Raw genomic sequence first — 21,402 nt, 5'->3', positions numbered from 1 at the left:
TGTCTGTGTGACCTCACAGTTTCCCAGCATGCCTCAGCTGTGGAGCTGTATGAGGGGGAGGAGTTTGTCCTGCTGCCCTGTGAGTATCACACCTTTGACCTGGACGACCCCACAGTGGTGTGGAGCCGCTACGATCTCAATCCTCCAACCGTCCACCAGCGTCAGCAGGAAGGTGATGAACTTAAAGACCAAAACCAGCTTTACAGCGGCCGAACATCCATGAAGACTGACGCTCTGGAAACTGGAGACCTCAGCCTCAAGCTGACAAAACTCCAGCTCTCTGACAGCGGCAGCTACACCTGCACCATCAGAGCAGCAGGAGGACAATGGAGAGTGACAGAGATACAGCTGCAGGTCAAAGGTCAGCAACAAACCTTAACAGCTGCTGTAGATACAGGTCAGAGGTGGAAAGTAATATATTACAATTACTCACGTTACTGTAATTGAGTAGTTCGTTTGTGTACGTGTACTTTTTACAGTAGATTTTTAAATTTGTAATGCATGTTATGTTTAAAGTATTTAATTTCACTACATTTTCAATCACATCCGTTACTGAGTTTTAAAAAAGCACACGGAAAAACTCACGACCACTTTGGCTTTAAGTGCAAGAGAACAATAGCTTTATGATGCAGTGTAAGCTGATAAAAATGCTGTATTAAGTTACTTCTACTGCAAGTTGAATATTTCCTGTTGTTGAAGCTTCACATTAAAAGCATTTCACTGGCTTTTATGTCACAGGTTGACTTTTATTTTGAACAGGTCACAGGAAATGCAATCTGTTTGTGAGATTAGTGCTGACCGCTCTCATTCATCAAAAATGCGTCTACACAAGACAACCGACAGTTTTCTGACAGCGGCCCAGTTTGAAATATTGCAGCAAGTAACGCAACAGTCAGGAGCAGCAGACACAGTCAGCTGTTTGATAAAGAGTTGCAGGCTACAGGTTGCACTACTCCACCTTCTCAGCCAGGTACCAAACTCCTTTCACTTTCGCTGGTCGCAGACTCATGTTGTGTGCAGCATAAAGTCAGATCATGACTGCTCACATAATTATGAAAAATATTATGGAAAATACCAATAACTGCCCAACTATGATTTGTTTAACTGTCCCAAACTTCTGTGCCCTGTGGTTTTAAAAGGCATCTGCTGTTACCACCAGTAACTACAGGTGTCTCGTGCACAATAACGATGCAGCTGCATAATAGCGTCAAATGCGATTAATATATCATGCCAATCAGAGTTACATTTACAGATTTTAACCACCACTCCTCAGTGAACTCCTTGGCTGCAGTCTGACAGCATTTTCTAGTTAAGTAGAGCTATGTAGATATTTCATTATGGATATAGGCCTACCATGTTTTTAGGAGTCTGTTCACATTGACAAGCTAATAAAAACACTGATATTGTGAAAGCTGAAAATATTAAACATTAATATAGCAATTATTTTTGAAAATTCGGCCCCCACAATGTCTGCTTAGAAAAATTCTTGCCCTTGAACAAATGTAGTTGAGTACCCCTGATGTAGAGGTCAGCTAATTAATATCCTACTTCCATTGGTGGTGAAAAATTTTTCAAATTCAAAATTTCTTTTACTAGTATACTTTTGTACTCCACCTCTGTACTGCACCTCATTTTCTATATGTTTCTGGTCAGGGCCGTAGCCAGGGTTTAGAAATTAGTGATGTCCAGGTTTTTGGTTTATTTTATGATAATTCAGGATGCCGCAAGCTAGGTTAGACTTCCTCATTAGGGCCACATATGACACCCTGCCAAGCCCAGGTAATCTGTATACATGGTATAGCTTAGAGGAAAGATGCCAGCTCTGCAATGAACCCAACCCAAGACTGCAGCACATCCTGTCTAGTTGTAAGACAGCACTGGTGCAGGGTCGATGTGGATAGCATCACAAGTCCTCAGGAAACTGGCAGAGGTTCTAGAGCAGGGGTATTCAATTAAATTTCAAAGAGGTCTAGTTAGAGAAAATTTCCCGAAGCAAAGGTCCAGAACATCAAAACGACGAACTTGCGTTATCATTCAGTACTATAACCTATAGTTGTATCAACACATGTTTTTAGTCAACAACGGACTGTCAAACCAAACAATATTTCAGTCAGTTTTCACATCAAACTGGAAGGATAATAAATAATAACTATTCAAATAATAAATTCTAAATTTAAGTAAACTAAATTAAAGTGCCTAATTTTTAGAAAAAATGTAATAAAAAGTGTAGCTTGAAGTGATGAAGTGTTGTCTTAACCAATTTTATAATAAACACACAAATGAACAGCTGTAATGCCTCCTCTTCTCTTTCATTTCCTCTTACAGAGCTACCACTTTCCTACTTTCTGTTGTTCAGTGAGAAACGTGAGCTCCAGCTCGCATATTGGAGATCTATGAGATATTCTGGTTTTGAACTGCCCGTGGGAGGAATGTACGTGTAAATATCTGTACATTCTTGATTAAAAGTCATGTGAAATCTCTTTTATATTTCGTCTCCTCAATTCGGGTGTGTTTCCAAAACGTCTCTGGTGAATCTCGCGGACTCGACTCGCAAGCATCGGTATGCACAGATTTGATTGGCTGAGCAGCGTCACATGAGACGATTGGAGCACATGCGATTTTTCTGTGAGTTTCCTGGTCCTCTAAACCAGTACAGTAAATGCTAGAAAAGCTGCGCGGGTTAAAATAGAAACGCTCCGTCACGAGGTAGTAAGTCTCAATAATAAATGTGCTGTAGGTCGGCGGTCCGGAGAGGACGGCGGCTGGGTCCGGATCCAGACCGCGGTCCGCCTATTAGTGACCTCTGTTCTAGAGGCAAGCAGACTGGAGGCCAACCACGATAACCGTCTGATGCAACATCATCCGATTCACTTTGTCAGGCAAGGAGCAGCAGTGAAGGCCACCACTCAGAGAAGGAAAACCGCCCTGACCCCTGGCAGTAATTGGAAGCTGAGGGTTGACCTTGAAATAAAGCTCAAGTTCTCAACTGAGATCATCACAACCTCTCTTCGGCCAGACATTGTCCTATGGTCAACAACTGACAAAGCAGTGATCATGGCAGAACTAACAGTCCCATGGGAAGCACGAATGGAGACAGCCTTCGAACTGAAGAAGGATAAGTCAGATCTGGCAGCCGAGTGCAGAGAAGTTGGGTGGAGGACTTTGTGGGATTGTCCACCCAGCGCTTCCTAAAGACCATGGGCATCAATGGGGCAAAGTTAAGGAAGACCATCAGGGAGCTGGCTGAGGAAGCAGAGAAAGGGAGTTTCTGGCTTTGGTTGAGAAGGAAAGATAATGCGTGGGGTAGGCAAGGGTCTTAAGCATACCAGGGTCAGTTGCAGGGGGCGGCAGGGAGACGTCCCTGCCTTTGCTCCACCATCCCAAGATGTTCCGGGAATAATGGAGAGAAACATCAATGAAGAGTGGCTCCCGGCTGATGACCCTGCAGCTGGCCTGATGGCGCCGTCGGAGGTGCGACAGGCACTTTTTGCCATGCAGGTTTTCCTGTGCTGATACACTTACATGCCAGCAGACGTTTATTGTAAGTCAGAAAGGGAATCCTTTGATTAGAAAAAAAAAAACGGTGACCAGTGCTAATTTGTCACAAGTTAGTTACAGTGAAATCCTAAGAATCAGCAACTTCATATTTATTTCTCACACTACCTATTCCCTTCTGGGCCCTGTCCATGTATTGAGCCATGTGCCAACTCATCTTAGCCGCTATGATGCCTGACAGGAGCTTCCATGTTGTTCAGAGGCAGGTTATTGGCCAGTAGTTGGATGAGATTGTTCCCTTCTGGGGATCCTTCATGATCAGGATTGTCCGTCCTTGGGTTAACCATTCTATGTGGGTCCCATCCATCAGCAGTTGGTTCATTTGTGCTACCAGGCGTTCATGGAGTATATATATATATATATATATATATACACCAACAGGCACTGTGCAGCACGTGCTTGAAATATGAAGTCACGTCTGTTGTCTGTTGCAGATTGACTTGCAGTGTAACAATGAACTAAAAACCATATTCAGGGAGGCAGAGGGGAAAGTAGATCTTATTGGACAATTTCAATATAGACTGTATTTGCTGGTCTGAAGATGTTGTGTTGTTCAGATGGGGTTGATTAGAACACCCACAAAGCAGTCTTCCTTTACTTTCTTAATCTTGGTTGCCTTTAACAGTAGTCCAATGTGATTCCAATGGTTATAGTGTGTGGTCTGCCAAGAACAAAATTAGCAATAGTCAGAAACATTTTCCCTGCATCACATGAATATAGTTATCACCCTGCCTATTGTTTAACCAGTATTCATTAATCACTAGAAACACAAAGTTACACTAGCAGCTGGTATACCTCATATCCCTCAGTTACAAACATAATACAACCAAGATAACACAGGACCGTTGTTTACCAAACATAGTACATGTATAGTGTCACTTTAGCTACTAATCTCCACTTAGCATGCTTACAGTTAGCATTCAGACCTGTTCCTTACAGCTTTCAATAACACATAGAATAGGAAATAGAACATAGAATGATTTTGTTTTTACACTTCTGATCAGTCACACACACAGTTAATCACACAAGATGGACTATGACTAATTCAGGCAATCAACTCGCTACTCTGATGACAATCGAAACTGAAACTAAACTTGTGGCTGCACACATAGGATGCCACTAGGCAACTACATCATCAAACTTCTTTTATACAGAGACTGTTTTTCCATCCAGATCTGTCCAAAGCAAATATCTGTGTGAGATTGTTTTCTCAACATTGAACTAAAAAGTACAGGTCTAGGCTTACTAACTGATGCCCATCTTGAAGCTGTAGCTACTCAGGGTTTCAACTGCAACCTCCATCAGAGCAAATGTTTTTCAGTTGTGTGAGAAGCAGCCCAGGTGCTTGGCAAGAATTACAACAAAGTAGGCCTATGAGCCTGTGAATGTGATTTACTAAAGTAAATTTTTGAGTTATATATACTTGAGAATGCACTACATTTGAGTAAAGTGTACTTTTTGACTTTATCAGGAAATTATCAGACAGCTTTAATTTAGAATTTATTTCAGAAAAACAAATGGAAATGTTCAAAATATGTTGGTAATGGTAATAAAATAAGTACATTTTGAGAATGTTGCGCTTTCTTGGAGTACTTTATATCTGCTGTGGCCCTCCTATGAGATGATAGTAACCAAGTGGCCCCTGGATAATTTGAGTTTGAGACCCCTGATTTACGCTCTGAAGGAACAACTACATAGGTCAGATACTCAGATTATATTTGTATAATATTAAAAGTTGTTTGATCTGAAACATTTCAGTGTGACTAAGATGCAAAACACAAAGAAATCAGGAAAGGGGCAAGCACTATTTCACAGCACTGTAATTACGGTGGTCCAGACATGGGTGAATACATAGCTGCTTACGGCCTTGTTTCTGGTTCCCACAGAACGAATTCCAACCTGGGCCAAAGTTCTCCTGGTTCTCCTGGTTCTTCTGGTTTTTGGTCTTGTTGCTGCTGGAGGTCTTTTGGTTCATTTCCGACAGTATTTCATGTCAGGTATGTCACTACTGCGCTTCCAGCATATGAAGTTAATATTGGAGCAAAACAACTTGCGATGCATTTGAATTCACGTAACCAATTGCAAGCTGCTTAAGAACCTGAGCTGGGAAATGAAGTTTGACACTTGATCAGTTTGAATAACCTGAATTCACCAATGCTTTAATCACAGTAGTAGCAGTTATGTTAAGCTTCAGAAAAATGTGTGGTTGCACACATGATAGTTAGCAGAAATGTATTACTGTTCTTGCCACGTGAAAAGGGACCGGGCAGAGATGGCATAAACAACAAATCTAAATCAGACAAATCAAATATCCTCTTCACTCCTTATTTGACGCTGTCCCATGGCAAGGGTTAGAGCACAAGCAGAAAACACACCAAGATATTTCTGAGCCAACTTATCTGAAAACTCAGTTACCACAGTAACGGTGGTCACTTCGGGCCTTAGCTGCACCTTGCCCCTGGCCAAATCATTTCATTTTCAGAATACCATCCACCTCCACCTCTTCAATTGGAAAATAGGGATGAACACCCACATCCAGTAGACCCGTCACCAGGTCTGATTCAAGAAAAATAGTATGCAAAGGCGCCCCAAGAAACTGCACGCCAAAATACTGCACCAGGACATTGGAATCCCCAGCAGACTCATTTGAGAATGACAACACATCTCTCAAAAGGAAAGACTGCAATGCCAATGCATCCCTCAAAATTATTATTGAAACTTTGCAATCCTGCTCAGGTAAGGACCAAGATTATTATCGTTAACAAAGACGAAAGAAATACCGAAAACTTGATCAGAAAAACATTATCGTTAACGCAAATAAAAATAAACCAAGGCTTTACAAAAAAAATTATTACTTAATACAACTGTGTTGTAGCGTTGCAAAATGAACTAAAATAAACAAAAATGAAAGAGTAAATGTCCTTAGTTTTTGTCTTTGTCAATTTATTTTGTTGAATACTTTACTGTAGCCGTGATGTGTGAATATGTTATATGCATATGTTGATTATGATAATGATTAACATCTTTATCAAAATAATGTTGTGTAAGCTGACCTTTGATGTGCAGTTCACTCGCTCACCCCTGCAGACCTTTGGGGGCAGGTGCTCAAAGTAGAAAAGAGGCACATGGATCAAGGATTTAAATAGGGCTGTTCTCAAAATATTGATACAGAAATACATCGTTATGGATTCTTTGCTGATATGTGTATACAGATGCTTCTGTATCGATACATCAAGAAATGCTGTGATGCTGTTTTGAAAAAGAAACACAGGGAATACCCAGCTCTAGTATTAAAACACTGTGGGCTGACATATCTTACAGGGAACAGTTGCTGTTGAGGGGTTGCAGGAGATGTTGCTGCTGATACTATTGGAGGTCATCTGTGACTAGATGTTAACGCAATCATAGGTTTAAACAATTATCTGACCATGACAAGATGTAAAGATTGTTGAGATGTTAGGACTGGCTCACAGAGACTGACCTGCTGTAGTGCTGCAGCCGCAGCCGTAGCTGACTGCTATGAAAAAATAAGAGGGAGATGCTCACAGAGACTGTTGCACACAGAGAGCAGCAGGTAGAGGAAATAAAATATCACATTCAAAAAAGTATAGGAAATGATCTGAGAAGCAAACATTAACAGGGGAAAGGATGAGGGTGGCCATGGCAGGGGTAAGAGTGAGACAAATTTATAGACAGAAGTGTGTGTGTGTGTGTGTGTGTGAGTGTGTATTGCTTGCTTGCTTGTTGTGTGTCTACAGCAGTGGTTCTCAACCCTTTTTGGGCCAGCGCCTCCCCATCTATTATCTGGTCCGTTACCACCCCCCCATCAAAAAATATCTGGTAGCACTTTATTATAAGGTGCTTGTAATTGGCAGTAATTAACAGTTAATAAGACACTTATAAGACATAAACGTAAATAAGTCAATATAAGTGTTAATTAAAGCATAATTAACACATTAATTCCTTATTAACCATTAACAATGCTGTTATAGTTGCACAAAATCATACTCATATCATCATATCATACTCTTTCAACTAAACGCAGCAACCAAAAGAAGATTATATTAAACTTCCACTCAAACACACAAATAAAATTGCATTACAAATACATTTTCTTGAACAGTAACTCTAAACTACATTATGTATAACAGATTTTTTTCAATACAAGTGTGTTTTTCAGTCTTCCACCTTCAACAATGCCTGTATGGCTTTTAGGCCAGTAAGATGACCTTGAGATCGCGGAACATTTTTTGGTTCCCATCCTCCAGCTCAACAAAGATCTTCTGAAAAACCTTAAAAGGCCCATTAGGTAGGTAAAAGCCCTACAATAGGAATACCAAAAAGGACCATGGCTCCTGCGATGGCTATTCCAGCTTGCTTTTTAAGACCTCCCTCCTTGATTTCTCTTGTCCACAAATATGTTGAGTGGAAATGAAGTGAGGGCCTCTTGGATGGCTGAAGCATCGTTGTCATCACAAAACTGTGAAATATACCAGAGAATTAAACCTACATGTTTTGCTAAATGTTAAGAACACATATAGCTCTTTGCTCCCCCTCTGAACAGAAATCTGGGTGGGATTATGTAGTTGCTGTGGTAAGTTTGAGCGTTGTTGGGATTTTAGTCAAAAAATGTATGTGCGTATCAGAAATACATTTGTGAACCTTAATGTTTTTCTCACATGGATTTGCCTACATTTATAAACAATATCTTCTGTGAATTGAAAAATATTTATGTGGAGAGAGTCATGTGTATATATAAATCAAGAAATAAATTTGCGATTCCTGCAATGTGCATTAATAAAAAGGTGAGAGGTCAGAAAAAAAAAAATGTCTTTACCTGGTAGTCCTTGATTAAGTCCTCTATCTTATCATCGAGGTAGAGAATGAGGCCTCAGATCACAGCTTCTTTTCAGGACTCAGTGCTGCTGTCCTACAAATATATGGAATACGAGTTTATCTTACAGTACAGATATCAGAATGCTACAACATTAAACTAACAGCTACGATATTAAAAGTACATGCCTCATTTATGATGTCAAGGGTTTCATCAAATTCCTTCCCAACAGCTCCTCCCTTCCAATCTACCTGTGTTTGTCCCACTTCCCTGGGAATGTGGACTGTAGTGGCTTCAGTCTGATGCTTGAGAATTTTTTTGTTTGCCAGGGTCATCGATACCGCTGGTTCGTTAGTGTTCCTGGTTGCTGTAACGACAGTCGTTAGGACTACCTGTGGCCAAGACTGAACGACCATCGTTGGTATCTTCTCCTGAGGCCAATAGGTTACGTTTGTTGAGTTTCCTGGGAAGTGATTAAAGGACAGCATTGTAAGTGGGGGATAAGTGGTGGCGTAGACCCCCTCCCCTGTTCAATGACGGTTTCTCAACCCTGGTGTAGATGCTTCCTTGACACCTCTTTCAAACCATCCATCTTCTCTGTCTAAAATGTGCACCTGGTGGTCCTCAAACGAGTGTCCTCTGTCCTTCAGATGTAAGTAGACTGCAGAGTCTTGACCTGAGGAGTTGTTGCGTTTGACCTTCTTTTCCTCCTCCCCTGTAGTTTTGTGGTGTCGTCCACATATCTGTACCAGTGGCTCGGTGCTGTTCCTCTGAAGGAGTTGAGGGCTTTGTTCTCCACTTCTTCCATGTAGATGTTTGCCACAATCGGGGATACCGGTGAGCCCAGGGCACAGCCATGCTTCTGTCTGTAGAACAACGTAACCTATTGGCCTCAGGTGAAGATGCCAACGGTGGTCGTTCAGTCTTGGCCACAGGTAGTCCTGATCACCATGGGTGATCCCGTGGTGGTAGTCCTAACGACTGTAACGACTGTCGTTACAGCAGCCAGGAGCACTAACGAACCAGCAGTATCGACAATCCTGGCAAACGACCCCACTGAGGTTAAATAGCTGAGTTTCCCTGCCAGTCAGTCAGAACTGAAGAAGTCCTTTGAATGAGGGACGAAACGTCTTCCAGTAGCTTCAACCAAGTCCAGTTGCCCTTGACTTTAACCTTCTTTGGATAATGCTAGAAAGAAGAACATGTAGGACATGTAGAACTCTGCCATCTGAAATGAAAACATTTTGCCTGGCCCATGAGCTAGTTAATATAACTGTAAATTGTACATTCACACACTCAACATGCACAGATTGCACATTGTAATCACATTGCACATTGTATCACATTGTAATTTGCATTCCTAATACAGCTACCCTATATACTTCTGTACATTTCTTATTTTATTTATTTTCATACAGTAGTTAGTTAGTTTTTAATAGATATGTGTGTATACACTGTATATGTATTATTTACCATTCACTAAAAGTGCTGTTTTTGCCAATGACAGGTTCAGATCGTTATTATAAGTGTCTGGCAACATCATAATAAGGGTCCTTACTGAGAGAAACATTTTTGTTAAAGATTGACATTATTTTCGTTTAACCAGAAACAACTCCAAAATCGCCATCACCAAACAAACCAGACTCTATTTAATAATCAATACTTTTAGCATGTATAGAGCCAGCATACTTGTTACATGTAAACAGGTGAATTTAGGGTTATTTCAACCAAACCAGAGTTGTGGTTGTTGGAACAATGGAAAGACAATCAAGATGGTTTGTGAAGGTTTTATCTTGTTTCCGTCAACTTTTAATGAAGTGTGTTTTATGATGATAAAATTACAGTTAATTTGAATAGAGTCTTGTGGGTTTGGTGATTTCAGGGATGTTTCATGTTGAAACAAAAATAATCTTACTCTTTAACAAAAGGTCGACCTCAGCAGGGATCCTTTCCATAATGCTGTCAGACACTAAGAATAATTATCAGTTGTGCAGTGGGCCTATTAATTGTAGCTTCTTTCGCCTTCTTTTTGCCACTGCAGTGGTCTCTGCAGGTAAAGCCTCGTTTTTGAGCAATTGTAAAACTGTAAAGATAGTCTCCACGGGGTGTTTTATTTTGAAACTTTACCGGATTCTCTCTGCCGTTCTGTGTCTGACGTCCTGCCTGGTTCAATCTGCTCTGTGGTGCATGACGCGGCTAGTGGCTAAAATAGACCAACTACCTATCCTCTGCAGAGCAGAGCAGAGAGCCACTTCTGGGACACCTCTGGGACACGCTGCGGCCATAATTGGTGGACTCACAAGCATTGACTAGAATAGCCCCAATTCGCTCTGGCAACCGTGGCGCCAGAGTCAGTGGATTTAAGCCGTTAATTTGCCAACTGTTTCTGATGAACACAATACAATTTTGACTGCTGCAATAACTGAAATAAAACAAAATGGCGCTATCTCTAGGTAAATCTCTAGAAGGCAAATAGCTCACCTGGCAGATGGCTTTACTTCAGCTTTGTATAAAGCATTTTGAACTGAGCTGTTACCTACCTACCTTCATAGGGCCTGCAATACTGTTACTTAAGATTCAATTCTTAAAGATTCAAAGATGCTGCTCACCGGGAGGAAAGCAGTTATCTCTATTATTCCTAAAGAGGGAATGGATCTTTCAGACTGCGTATCAAACAGACCTATTTCAGTTCTAAACGTTGATTATAAGTTATTTACGGCTATCCTTGCTAAAAGATTAGAAAAAATACTACCCCCACTCATAAATACTGATCAAGACGGTTTTATTTTACAAAGGCAAATGCAGGATAATATTAGATGCTCATTGCATATTATGGATCAAATAGAACAGAATAAGTTAACAGCCCTTTTGGTAAGCCTTGATGCAGAAAAAGCCTTTGATTCAGTCATTTGGGCTTTCTTATACAAAGTTCTTGGCTTGCATTTGAATTTTACTAATGTAATACGGACATTCTATGACAAACCATCAGCCCAAATAAAAATGAAGGCAATCTTTCAAAGACTATAACATTACACCGCGGCTCACAAAAAGGGTGCCCCATTCCCCCTTTACTCTTTGCTCTCTACATCAAACCCCTCTCACAATGGCGGAGACAGACAGAAAGTATCAGGGGCATTAATATAAAAGTGAAGGATCATAAGGTAGCTCTGTACGCAGATGATATCTTGATATATTTAAGTGACCCTTCTAATACATTTCCTGAATTAATTAACCTTTTACAAAAAAATGGTATTTGTTGTGGTTATTAACTAAATGTACAAAAGATTCAATTATTTTTAATTGTCCTCCTCCAAAATGTCTCACTCACAAATTTAAGCTAAGCTGGAATAATCGTTCATTGAAGTATTTAGGTACAGTCCCCTCTAAAAGTATTGGAACAGTAAGGCAAATTCCTTTGTTTTTGTTGTTCACTGAAGACATTTGGGTTCAAGATCAAAAGATGAGTATGAGACAAGAGTTCAGAATTTCAGCTTTTATTTCCTGGTATTCACATCTAGATGTGTTAAACAACTCAGGATATATCACCATTTGTATTAGACCACAGCATTCTTAGGTGAGCAAAAATAAAGGAACAAATAATCTTAAAGTAAATAACATGTAATATTTGGTGGTATAACCCTTGCTTGCAATAACTCCCTCAAGCCTGCGACCCATCGACATCACTTCTTCATCTGTGACCCATCAACATCACTTCTTCATCTGTGATGCTATTCCAGGCATTTACCGCAGCTTCTTTCAGTTCTTGTTTGTTTCGGGTTATTTCTCCCTCCAGTCTCCTGTTAAACTGGTGAAATACATGCTCTATTGGGTTAAGGCCAGGTGATTGGGTGATTGGGCACTGGGTGAGGATCTCTGGTACTTTCCTTGTATCTGCTTCCCCTTGGACATATTATCCATAAACATGGTATGTCTTTTTATATTTATGCTGATGACACACAAATGTACTTGCCCATCAGATCCACAGACCCTTGAATTCTGAGTTCACTTAACAACTGCCTTTGTGAAGTTAAAAAATGGATGTCAAATAATTTCCTCCAGCTGAACTCAGACAAAACAGAAATCCTGGTCATTGGTCCCATTGGTTCCCCAGTAGATCACATTAAGCCTGTTGCAAAGAACCTACAGACAGAACACCACAAAGCTTGTTCAATCATGTTTTTATCAACTTAGAAATATAGCAAAAATTCGATCTATGTTAACTTTTAAGGACACCGAGACCATTTTACACGCCTTCATCTCATCACGCCTGGATTATTGCAACAGCCTTTTCACCTGTTTAACCCAAAAATCTATTGATCGACTCCAGACTGTCCAAAACTCAGCTGCCAGGCTTTTAACCAGAACAAAGAAATATGACCAAATCAACCCTGTCTGGAACAGCCTGCCTGAGGAAATCAGGTCAGCTGAGTCAGTGAACTCTTTTAAGTCCCTTTTTAAAACATACTTATAGGAGAGCCTTTCCCGATCTTATTTGACTTTATTTTATCCCTTTTTTACTTATTTTATATTATGATGGCTGCTATCTTCATGCTCTCCTTTATGTCGAAACCTCCATCTGCCAGTACTTTCACCTGGAAGTAGTTTGACGAGGGAAAAAGGCATATGTTTGAGTCACAGTGAGGAGGAATAATCACAAAGTACTCCTCGTCATAATGAGTTCTAGACACTGGACTAGAACATAAAGGAACTAAGGAGCTAACACATTCATTTACAGTGATCTTGATGAAACAATTGATAGTGTGTGACTTCTTCAGACTTCTGATCAGTTTCTTAGATGTTGATCAGAAAACCATCTGTTGATGGATCCATAAATAATGCACAATATATAGATCTATAGATCCAGAAGTCCCTGGGGACATTAACTTTAACTGGGAACATGAAAAAGTAAGTACAATGCAGACATGTCCTTTTTTCTACTTATTTCATGCACCATACCAAATCTCGAACCAAACTATATGGAAAGGTTTGTAGTAAAATCTCAGCAGCTTCTCGTCACTTTGAAGGGATGAAGATTTCTTTAGTCTGTGAACAGCAGGGCCCAGTGAGAGGAGCTGGTTAGCTCGGTGTGCAGCCTGTCGCCTGCAGCTCTTCGTCTAACAGCTCACTGTAGCTGCTCCTGACTCTTCCATTATTCCCTGCAACATTTCAAACTGAGAAAAAATGACAAAATGTCGTGTCTTTTGTTGTTGACTCATTTTTGATGAACATAGCTGTCAGTGCTAATCTCACTGACAAATACTGCATTTCCTGTGACTACTTTATAATAAAAGTCAACTCATGTTTCACCACTTAAATGCTTTTAATGTGAAGCTGCAGCAGCAGGAAATGTTTGCACTTCGCATTAGCAGCAACTTAATACTGCAGTTTTTCACCTTGTAATACTGCAGATATATCCACAGGTTCAGTCAGCACTGTGTTACCTCATTGTACGATAGACAGTGACTGAACAGACATTTCTTTAATGAAAACCTTCAGATTTAACTTTAATAAAGATTTGATTGAGTCCATTCAGTGATTTAATAAACAGTCAGTTGTGCTGTTGATTGTAGAGACACCAAAGACAACACTGTCTCTGTTAGATGGAACAATGGGACATATTTCAGAGTTCCTGCTGCTGTCTGTACAGCTGATGTTGTGCTTTGTTGTCCTCTCAGTCTACAAGGTGGAGGTGGATTCAGGGGTGGAGTCTGTCCTGCTGCCCTGCAAAACCATAGTTCACCTGCCAGAAGAAGCCAGAGTGAAGTGGACGGGCAGGTATGACAGGAAGGTCCACGTGTATCAGAACGGCTCTGACCAGCCTGAAGAACAGCACCAGTTTTACAGAGACCGAACAGAGATGAAGAGAAACCTGCTGAGAGCTGGAGACCTCAGTCTGACCCTGAAATATCCCACATACAGAGACAGTAACACCTACACCTGCACCGTCTACAGAGGGGAGAGAGACATCCTGATGAAGAAACAAGTGGTGCTCCGGGTCAAAGGTCAGAGAAGCTGCTAATTAGAACCTAAATGTGTTTTTTAAAGTGAAATGTGTCTGACAGATACTGCTGATTATTGATCTGTAAAATATTTCGCTCTAATACTATCTGTGTTGACCTGAAAACCTTCATGAATGTTCAGCTCATATTTGAGCTGATTAAATGTCATGCTGTAGATGATTGGCTCATCTCTGATAAGGAAACAAATGAATATTTCCTGGCCAGAACATGAGATCTTTAATAATCCATTCAGGGAAGCTGTCACTTCAACAGAATGCCACTTATTGAACATGAAGGAATGAATTGATCACTGATCAATTTTTTTAAAGTCCACAGAGATTGATGAAGCAGGAAGAGCAGTTTGGGATCAGATCCAGATCAGATGTTTGTGTGTCTCGGTGTTCTGGACTGATGTTGAACATGTGGAGCTGAGATTCATTTACAGAACAGAGATGAAAACATTTGAAAGCTTCTTCTCTTCAAAGTTCAGCTTTAGATCCAGAAATGTAAAAGTCCAGCAGCTCAACACTGACAGGAGACATTACTGTGAAGCAGCACATGGACAAAACAATCCCAGCAGCATCAAGACTCTGATCATCTCCAACAGCTTCCTGTGTTTCTGTCCCCTGTTAGCTGCTGCTCTCATCTGCTTCTGTCAATAAAGTTATTCAAACTGCTGCTGCTGTCTGTGCAGCTCAAGTTCTGCTTTGTTGTCCTCTCAGACTGTCAGGTGGAGGTGGAGGAGGGGGCGGAGTCTGTCCTGCTGCCCTGCAAGACCACAGAGAACCTGCCTCAGGACGCTGAGGTGAAGTGGATCCGCTTTGAACCTGATAAGACAGTTCACATGTATCAGAACGGCTCTGACCAGCCTGACCAACAGGACCAGGATTACAGAGACCGAACAGAGATGAAGGAAGACCTGCTGAGAACTGGAGACCTCAGTCTGACCCTGAAATCCCCCACAGACAGAGACGGAGGACGATACAGGTGCATCGTCACCAGCAGAAACATCTGGAGAGTGAAAACAGTTGATCTCAGGGTCAAAGGTCAGTATGCAGACTGAGGTCAGAGTCTCTGTGTTTGTCTCTGTCTGACTGTCCTCTGTCTCCTCTGCAGAGAGAAGCAGGAACAGAAGCAGCTCCACTGATCCAACTCCTCTGATGGCCGATCAATCTGTTTGATCTTTGATCATTGATCCGATCTGACTCTGGATCAGAGAGAAAATGGAGGTGAAGCAGCTGATGGAGGACGGATGAAGACAGGAGGACGCTTTGTCAGCTTCTTCTTCACTCTGACTCCTACACCTAGGCAGTTTCTCAATCTCCGTTCTTGTGGACTTTTGAATCGTCATAAGTCGCAACCAAAGTACTGTTCCAAAGCCCCTGAAGCTCCTTTAGCTCCAGATGACACCACGGCTGGAGCAGATGACATGAATGTTAGAGTGACAGAAACTAGGCTGTGAAGAAAACGAGAAACATGCTGTCGCAACAGTACCTGGTGAGTGACAGTAGCATGTGTTATCATTAATGTAACCAGAACAGCAGGGGATTTTTGGTGTACTGAAATGCATTGTGGACCTGTGAACTTAATGTGCGTGTGTGTGTGTGTGTGCGCGCTACACACTTAGCATCTAAAGTTTAGGTATTCTGTAGTGAATAGTTTGGATTCTAAACTATTCACTACAAAAGCTGCAGTGTTGAAGTAGAGTATAAACACCACTACAGAATGTCAGCCAGTGCAGTCTCACCACAGAAAGGGAGGCAGTGTGTCGACATGGACCCAGCTTTGAGTCCAGCTGTGGATCTACAGAGAGAGGAGAACAACCTGTATTTAAACCACCATCCAGAATATGACACCCAGCAGATGCTGAGTGTGAAACATCAATTTTAATCACAGTGGGGCACAAGACCCAGCAACAGACATCTTAAAGGGACTAGAAAACAAATTAACAAAAGGAACAAAAAGATAACAATAGAAAACAGTGGCTGGCCACAGACATTAGTTGCGAGTTTCAAAAGTACATTGTCTTGCACATAATTAAAACAGAAGAATTAAATATATATTTACTTTGCAAGATTACACAAAATCCTGCAGCACAGTGATGCAGGAGGAGAGATAACTACTATAAAGATCACAGGGCTAAAAGTCATTAAGACACACAGATAGTCACGTGTATATATTTTACCACTATCTCCAGATCCCTACACAGCAGCTGATTGGTGGCCAAGTCAGGTGGAGACTGAAACATACACAAAGTCTTTACTAAAAGACAAAAGACAAACTACAGGCGCTCTTCAGTACAGTTTAAAGAAATGTTGTTAGCATAACAAGCATCAGTAACACACAGACAAGTGGTCACGAGTGAAGCAAACAAAAGAACAGCATTAGCTAAAGCCATTCACTGCCACACCATACAGCTCATAATGCTGACAGGCATTACCAGGGGTTCAAAGCCCCAAATATCTAAATAACAGTTGCCATAGGTTCTTCTTTTGGGCAATTTTATTCATTACACAAGCTCAATACAACAAGCAAGATGTAGATGCCAATGCCAGAAATGCTAAAGGGATAAAAGCCACTCGTTAAAAACACCTCCATTCAGGGGGTTACCTGTGGGCCACCTGAGTGCCTTGACACCATTATACTCTCACTGGTGCACAGCCACCTAAACACAGCAAGTCAAACACACATAAAACACACAATAAAGCGAAGTTAAACATGCGCACACAGTTATCATACACAGGAGACTTTCAGAATGCTAATGGGACCTCTGTGATATGTCTTCTATCTGATAAAATCTCTCAGAGCCCGTCAGGTTTGCGGTAACAACAGGTTTATCCCACATCTTCATTCATGACAAAGGACAGTAGTGTTGAATAGTCGTCTCGTGGACAAACAGCGCATGCTTTGTCTGAGGGGAAACACTCCTTTGCGTTTTTTGGATTAGTGTATGTACTACTCTTAAAGGTCAAGAAATCAGGTTTCTTTAGATAGATATATTAAGAAATTATATTTACTTAAATATTCAATAAAACCACATGTTTTTTTTGAATATTATTGTTACTTGTTCATTAAACAACAGCCACATCAAGAAAGTGCTACATGATGTCTTTTACTCCTGTAATACAGTATTTTACAACTTCTACAACAACCAATCTGCACTAATATACCAAAGACAATGAATAACATCTCAAAAACTATCTATCTAGTGCATCAAGTATGACCACTGACAGATAACAGGGCAATGTAAGTTTCACTGTTTCTGCATCACAGTCCATTATAAACGTAAAGTTTACAAATACATTGTCAGGTCAGGATCAAGGCTCCTCTTGCTTTGCTTAATTAAATAAGCCATTCCTGGCTATTGGTGACTTTTAAGTCCCCAAGAGTTGCTCTAAATGTTGCATAAATAATAACTAAAATGGCTATTATAAAATGCTATTATTATACATCGAGGTCTTCTTTATACCATCAACATAAAATATTGCATGTAAAAACATAGATTTTTAATTTTAACAACCTTTTTGAGGGAACATACACTCCCTTTTACAATGTCCCCAGATCAATGAGACACATTTGCAATTAAATAGAAATATAACTTTATTATTGTATGGATTAATTTCAAATATATTCAATTATAAATATATATAAATGAAAACATATTATTTTTTATGATTTACTGTGTGTCCCCAAAATTGCGTTCCACCCTGTTAGTTTATGGTTTTTCACCTTCTGAACAAAAAAAACTTCAATTTCCATAAATCCACATTCAGGAAGTACATCACCCTATTTGGGAGAATTCTGCTTTTTTTGCAAGTTTTATGATGTAAACTTGTGTGTCCTACACAAGGCTATGAAGAAATTAAACCACATTTTTCAAAAATAACAACCATGCTTGATATCTACACTAAAGTACCATGTATTTGTGTAGAGCTATCTTACTAAAGTTTGCTGTCTCACAGAGCAATGGCTTATTTGGTTTTAAAATGTCCATCCTGTTAGCTTTAAGTTTATATACCTAACAGGGTGGAACATAAAAAAATCCATTACAAAATGTCAGGAAATTCATATAAATGCTAATAATCATTAAATTGTCATTTAAACTGTTCATGTAATTCACCAATATATATAAAAGGTAACACGTTTGATATATATATTTATATTATACATCCATTTAGTTGGCTTTCACTGTGCCCTACAGCATCAAGTATCAACCGATCACACCCTCTAGTGTGTAATCAGTTAATAGTCATTTACACAGTGTTTGGATAGGCAGTAATATATATTGTTATGTGTTTAATGTCCTGTGTGTTTTTTTTAAAGTTTTTATTGTATTTTCTATAGATTAAAACTGTTGTTTGAGTTGATGACCAAGTATTATTGAAACTAACTGAGAAATTGTTAGTCATTCCACACTGTTAGGGTACTTTAAACCCTGGAGGTATTTTTTTATTAAATAACTTAAAAACTATGTTAAAAGTTTTGCATGTTTTTATGTTAATTTGTGGAGTTGAAAATGATTAACATCACACACTTGCGTGAAAAAATGTGACATTTCTATATAATGAACACTTGTTCTGCTCAAAAAGTCTTGATTTATGAATATTCAAAGAAATAGGATGTATGTGATGGAATAAGGGACATATAAGGTGTAAGAAAAGCTAAGTATTGTTTAATATTTACATTATTAACACTTTGCAATACTTATGTCCCTAACAGGGTTGGTATCGTATTGGTCACTTGATAGGCATACAATCTTGCTATTAATCACTATTAGCAGTAAAAAGGAACACATGTTTTCCACCAGGGCAGTATTCAACAGAAGTTTAGTTGTTGATCTGAGTGTTCTGTTATGTGTACATTAAACTGGACCCAAAAGCACAGAGCCAGAAAGACAGTCTAAGTTCAAAAGGAGTTTATTGTAGTCAACAGTTTAGTCAGTTCACAAGGGGCGAGGGAGATGGTCCCTCGCCCCTTGGTGTGTAGGCTGAAGCGGTGAGTGGGTAGCAGGTGAGCTGCAGGCAGGTCCAGTAAATCTGAGAGATGAGGGAGAACACACAGGGAAAATTATCACAAGACCGGTTTTCTAAGAGTTGACTAGCCAAGGTGTGTGACACTGGAGATACGCAGACGATCTGGCGAATACTGGCGTGCTGGATAGGGGTTGATAACAGGTAGTTGATTAGGAATGAGATGTAGGTGTGTAGAGACACAGCCAAGGAGGAGAGCCATGCCGACCTGCAAACCAAGCAGACTCACAAGGGGAAACAGAAGGACGGGCACAATAGGATGGGGAACAAAAAGGTAGACAGAGGAGCAGGCCCACTGGATATAACACGCTCATGCTGGAAGCTACGTTTTATTGCCAATTAGTGATCAGCTGATTGTGTCAGGAAGAGGAGTCACTACATGAAATGAATCCAACTACACGTTTTTTTCTACCAGAGCAGTAAAAGTTTAGCTGGCTGATTGCTTCCATGCGCTGTATTACTGTTTTATTGCCAATAACTGATCAGCTGATTGTCTTGCTAACGTAACCGGAAAAGCCAAACTACAGGCTGGAGAATAACTAGGCTACATGAAATTAATCCAACTACATAGTTTTGTCAGGGTTCAGATGAAGTGCAAACAGGAGAGAACCCAAACGCAAGACACTGGAGAGTAGACTGAAGGTGCACAGGGTTTAATCCAAGAAACACAAAAATGGCTTACATGCAGTTTGGGTGTAAGACTTCCAAACAGAGGATCAGGCTTCACAGAGACAGGCAGACCACTCAACATCAGACGCAACAGTGTGTATTCACACTACAATGAACAGAAACACCAGACATTTATACACAGGGACTAACAAGCAGGGCGGGAGCAACACAGGTGACTGGGATCAGGGTTAACGAGGCAGAGAGACAGAAGGGGAAACAGAGAGGCTGGATGGCAGGCAGATTACTGGAGGTGAGCAGACATTACACAAGTACTGAACACTGAACATATCAAGGTAAGAAGTAACAGATCAGAATAATAAAAACAACAAACTAACCCAGACACAAGCAGACATAGACTGAAGCTAAGATAACAACAGCCATGGGCAAAGCTATACAGAAGTACACAGACCAGGATTAGACATGAACTAAGGTACAGGACTAAGAAGTAAAACACTGAACTGGGAACTAAGACACCAAGAAGACAGGGACGGACATGAGTGAAACCCAAAACACAACCGACTATATAACAGATACTGGACACAGGACAGAACCCAAAACACTATGAGACAGATACTGAACTGATCAAAATATCAAAAACACACAGAGAGCTAAACTAAACATAGCCGAAAGGCAGAATGTGACAATTTTACAGAAGTGGACAGGAGAAACACGTCACATTCTTTAAGTTAGTCACACTATTTGTGACTTTCTTTCGTCCTGCATGTGTCAGTTGCAGCTGTGTAGCTTATGCTAGACTATGTCCAATTTGTCTAGTATTATATTCAGCTCTTGGTTTGTAAAATATGACTCTGCTGCCAGCGGACTTGTCAATTTTTGTGATTGGTAATAATAATAATAATAATAATAATAAATTTTATTTATAATGCACTTTACATTTCAGGGAAATCTCAAAGTGCTACAACAACAAGGGGTTAAAAACAGTTCCAGAAAATAACAATCGCAATAAAACACCGTAACAAAAAATTTAAAACCATGACTGTTAAAAGGCCTTTTGAAATAAAAAAGTCTTTAGGCCCTTCTTAAAAACCTCCAGAGTTTGTGGGGCCCTTAGGGGCTCTGGGAGGGCATTCCAGAGCCGTGGGGCGACTGCCTGGAAGGCCCTGTCTCCCATGGTGGAGAGTTTAGTCCTTGGTTGGTGCAGGCAGTGGGTAGAGGTGGAGGAGCGGAGGTTTCTTAAGGTGGTGAGTGGGGTGAGGAGTTCACTGAGGTAGGCAGGGGCAGTTCCATGTATGCACTGGTGGGTAAGGAGACAGATTTTATATTGAATTCTGTATTGAATGGGCAGCCAGTGGAG

The 21,402-nt window shown here is 40.4% G+C and overlaps 3 protein-coding genes and 1 long non-coding RNA gene across 9 annotated transcripts in view; 3 read left to right on the top strand and 1 right to left on the bottom strand.

Annotated features, from left to right (window-relative positions):
• LOC123980191 (butyrophilin-like protein 2) overlaps window positions 1–18,859 on the top strand; it is a 470,636-nt gene extending 451,777 nt beyond the window's left edge. The window contains exons 4-8 of one of the 2 annotated variants that reach the window (XM_046064450.1): window positions 173–361; window positions 5,442–5,552; window positions 14,065–14,391; window positions 15,111–15,434; window positions 15,505–18,859. In XM_046064450.1, coding sequence (XP_045920406.1) covers window positions 173–361; window positions 5,442–5,552; window positions 14,065–14,391; window positions 15,111–15,434; window positions 15,505–15,569 — 1,016 coding nt within the window. In that variant the 3' untranslated portion in view covers window positions 15,570–18,859. The remainder of the gene's footprint in view (window positions 1–172; window positions 362–5,441; window positions 5,553–14,064; window positions 14,392–15,110; window positions 15,435–15,504) is intronic. The other variant, XM_046064449.1, reaches the window with a different exon arrangement.
• The window catches only part of LOC123980185 (zinc finger protein 260-like), a 672,464-nt gene that overhangs the window by 500,655 nt on the left and 150,407 nt on the right, over window positions 1–21,402 (top strand). The gene's annotated exons all lie outside the window — the stretch shown is intronic.
• The window catches only part of si:ch73-265d7.2 (C-type natriuretic peptide 2), a 17,369-nt gene continuing 11,715 nt past the window's right edge, over window positions 15,749–21,402 (top strand). The window contains exon 1 of one of the 4 annotated variants that reach the window (XM_046064527.1): window positions 15,749–15,885. The gene's annotated coding sequence lies outside the window, so the exon portion shown is untranslated. The other 3 variants (XM_046064529.1, XM_046064530.1, XM_046064528.1) reach the window with 3 other exon arrangements.
• LOC123980256 lies at window positions 19,287–21,396 on the bottom strand. Its single transcript, XR_006827441.1, has 2 exons — window positions 20,101–21,396; window positions 19,287–19,424 (listed from the first exon to the last, which is right to left on the bottom strand). It is a non-coding gene; the product is annotated as an uncharacterized LOC123980256 (long non-coding RNA).

This window comes from Micropterus dolomieu, linkage group LG12, assembly GCF_021292245.1.
Source record: "Micropterus dolomieu isolate WLL.071019.BEF.003 ecotype Adirondacks linkage group LG12, ASM2129224v1, whole genome shotgun sequence".
Classification (NCBI taxonomy): Eukaryota; Metazoa; Chordata; class Actinopteri; order Centrarchiformes; family Centrarchidae; genus Micropterus; species Micropterus dolomieu.
This window is presented reverse-complemented; position numbering and strand designations above follow the sequence as displayed.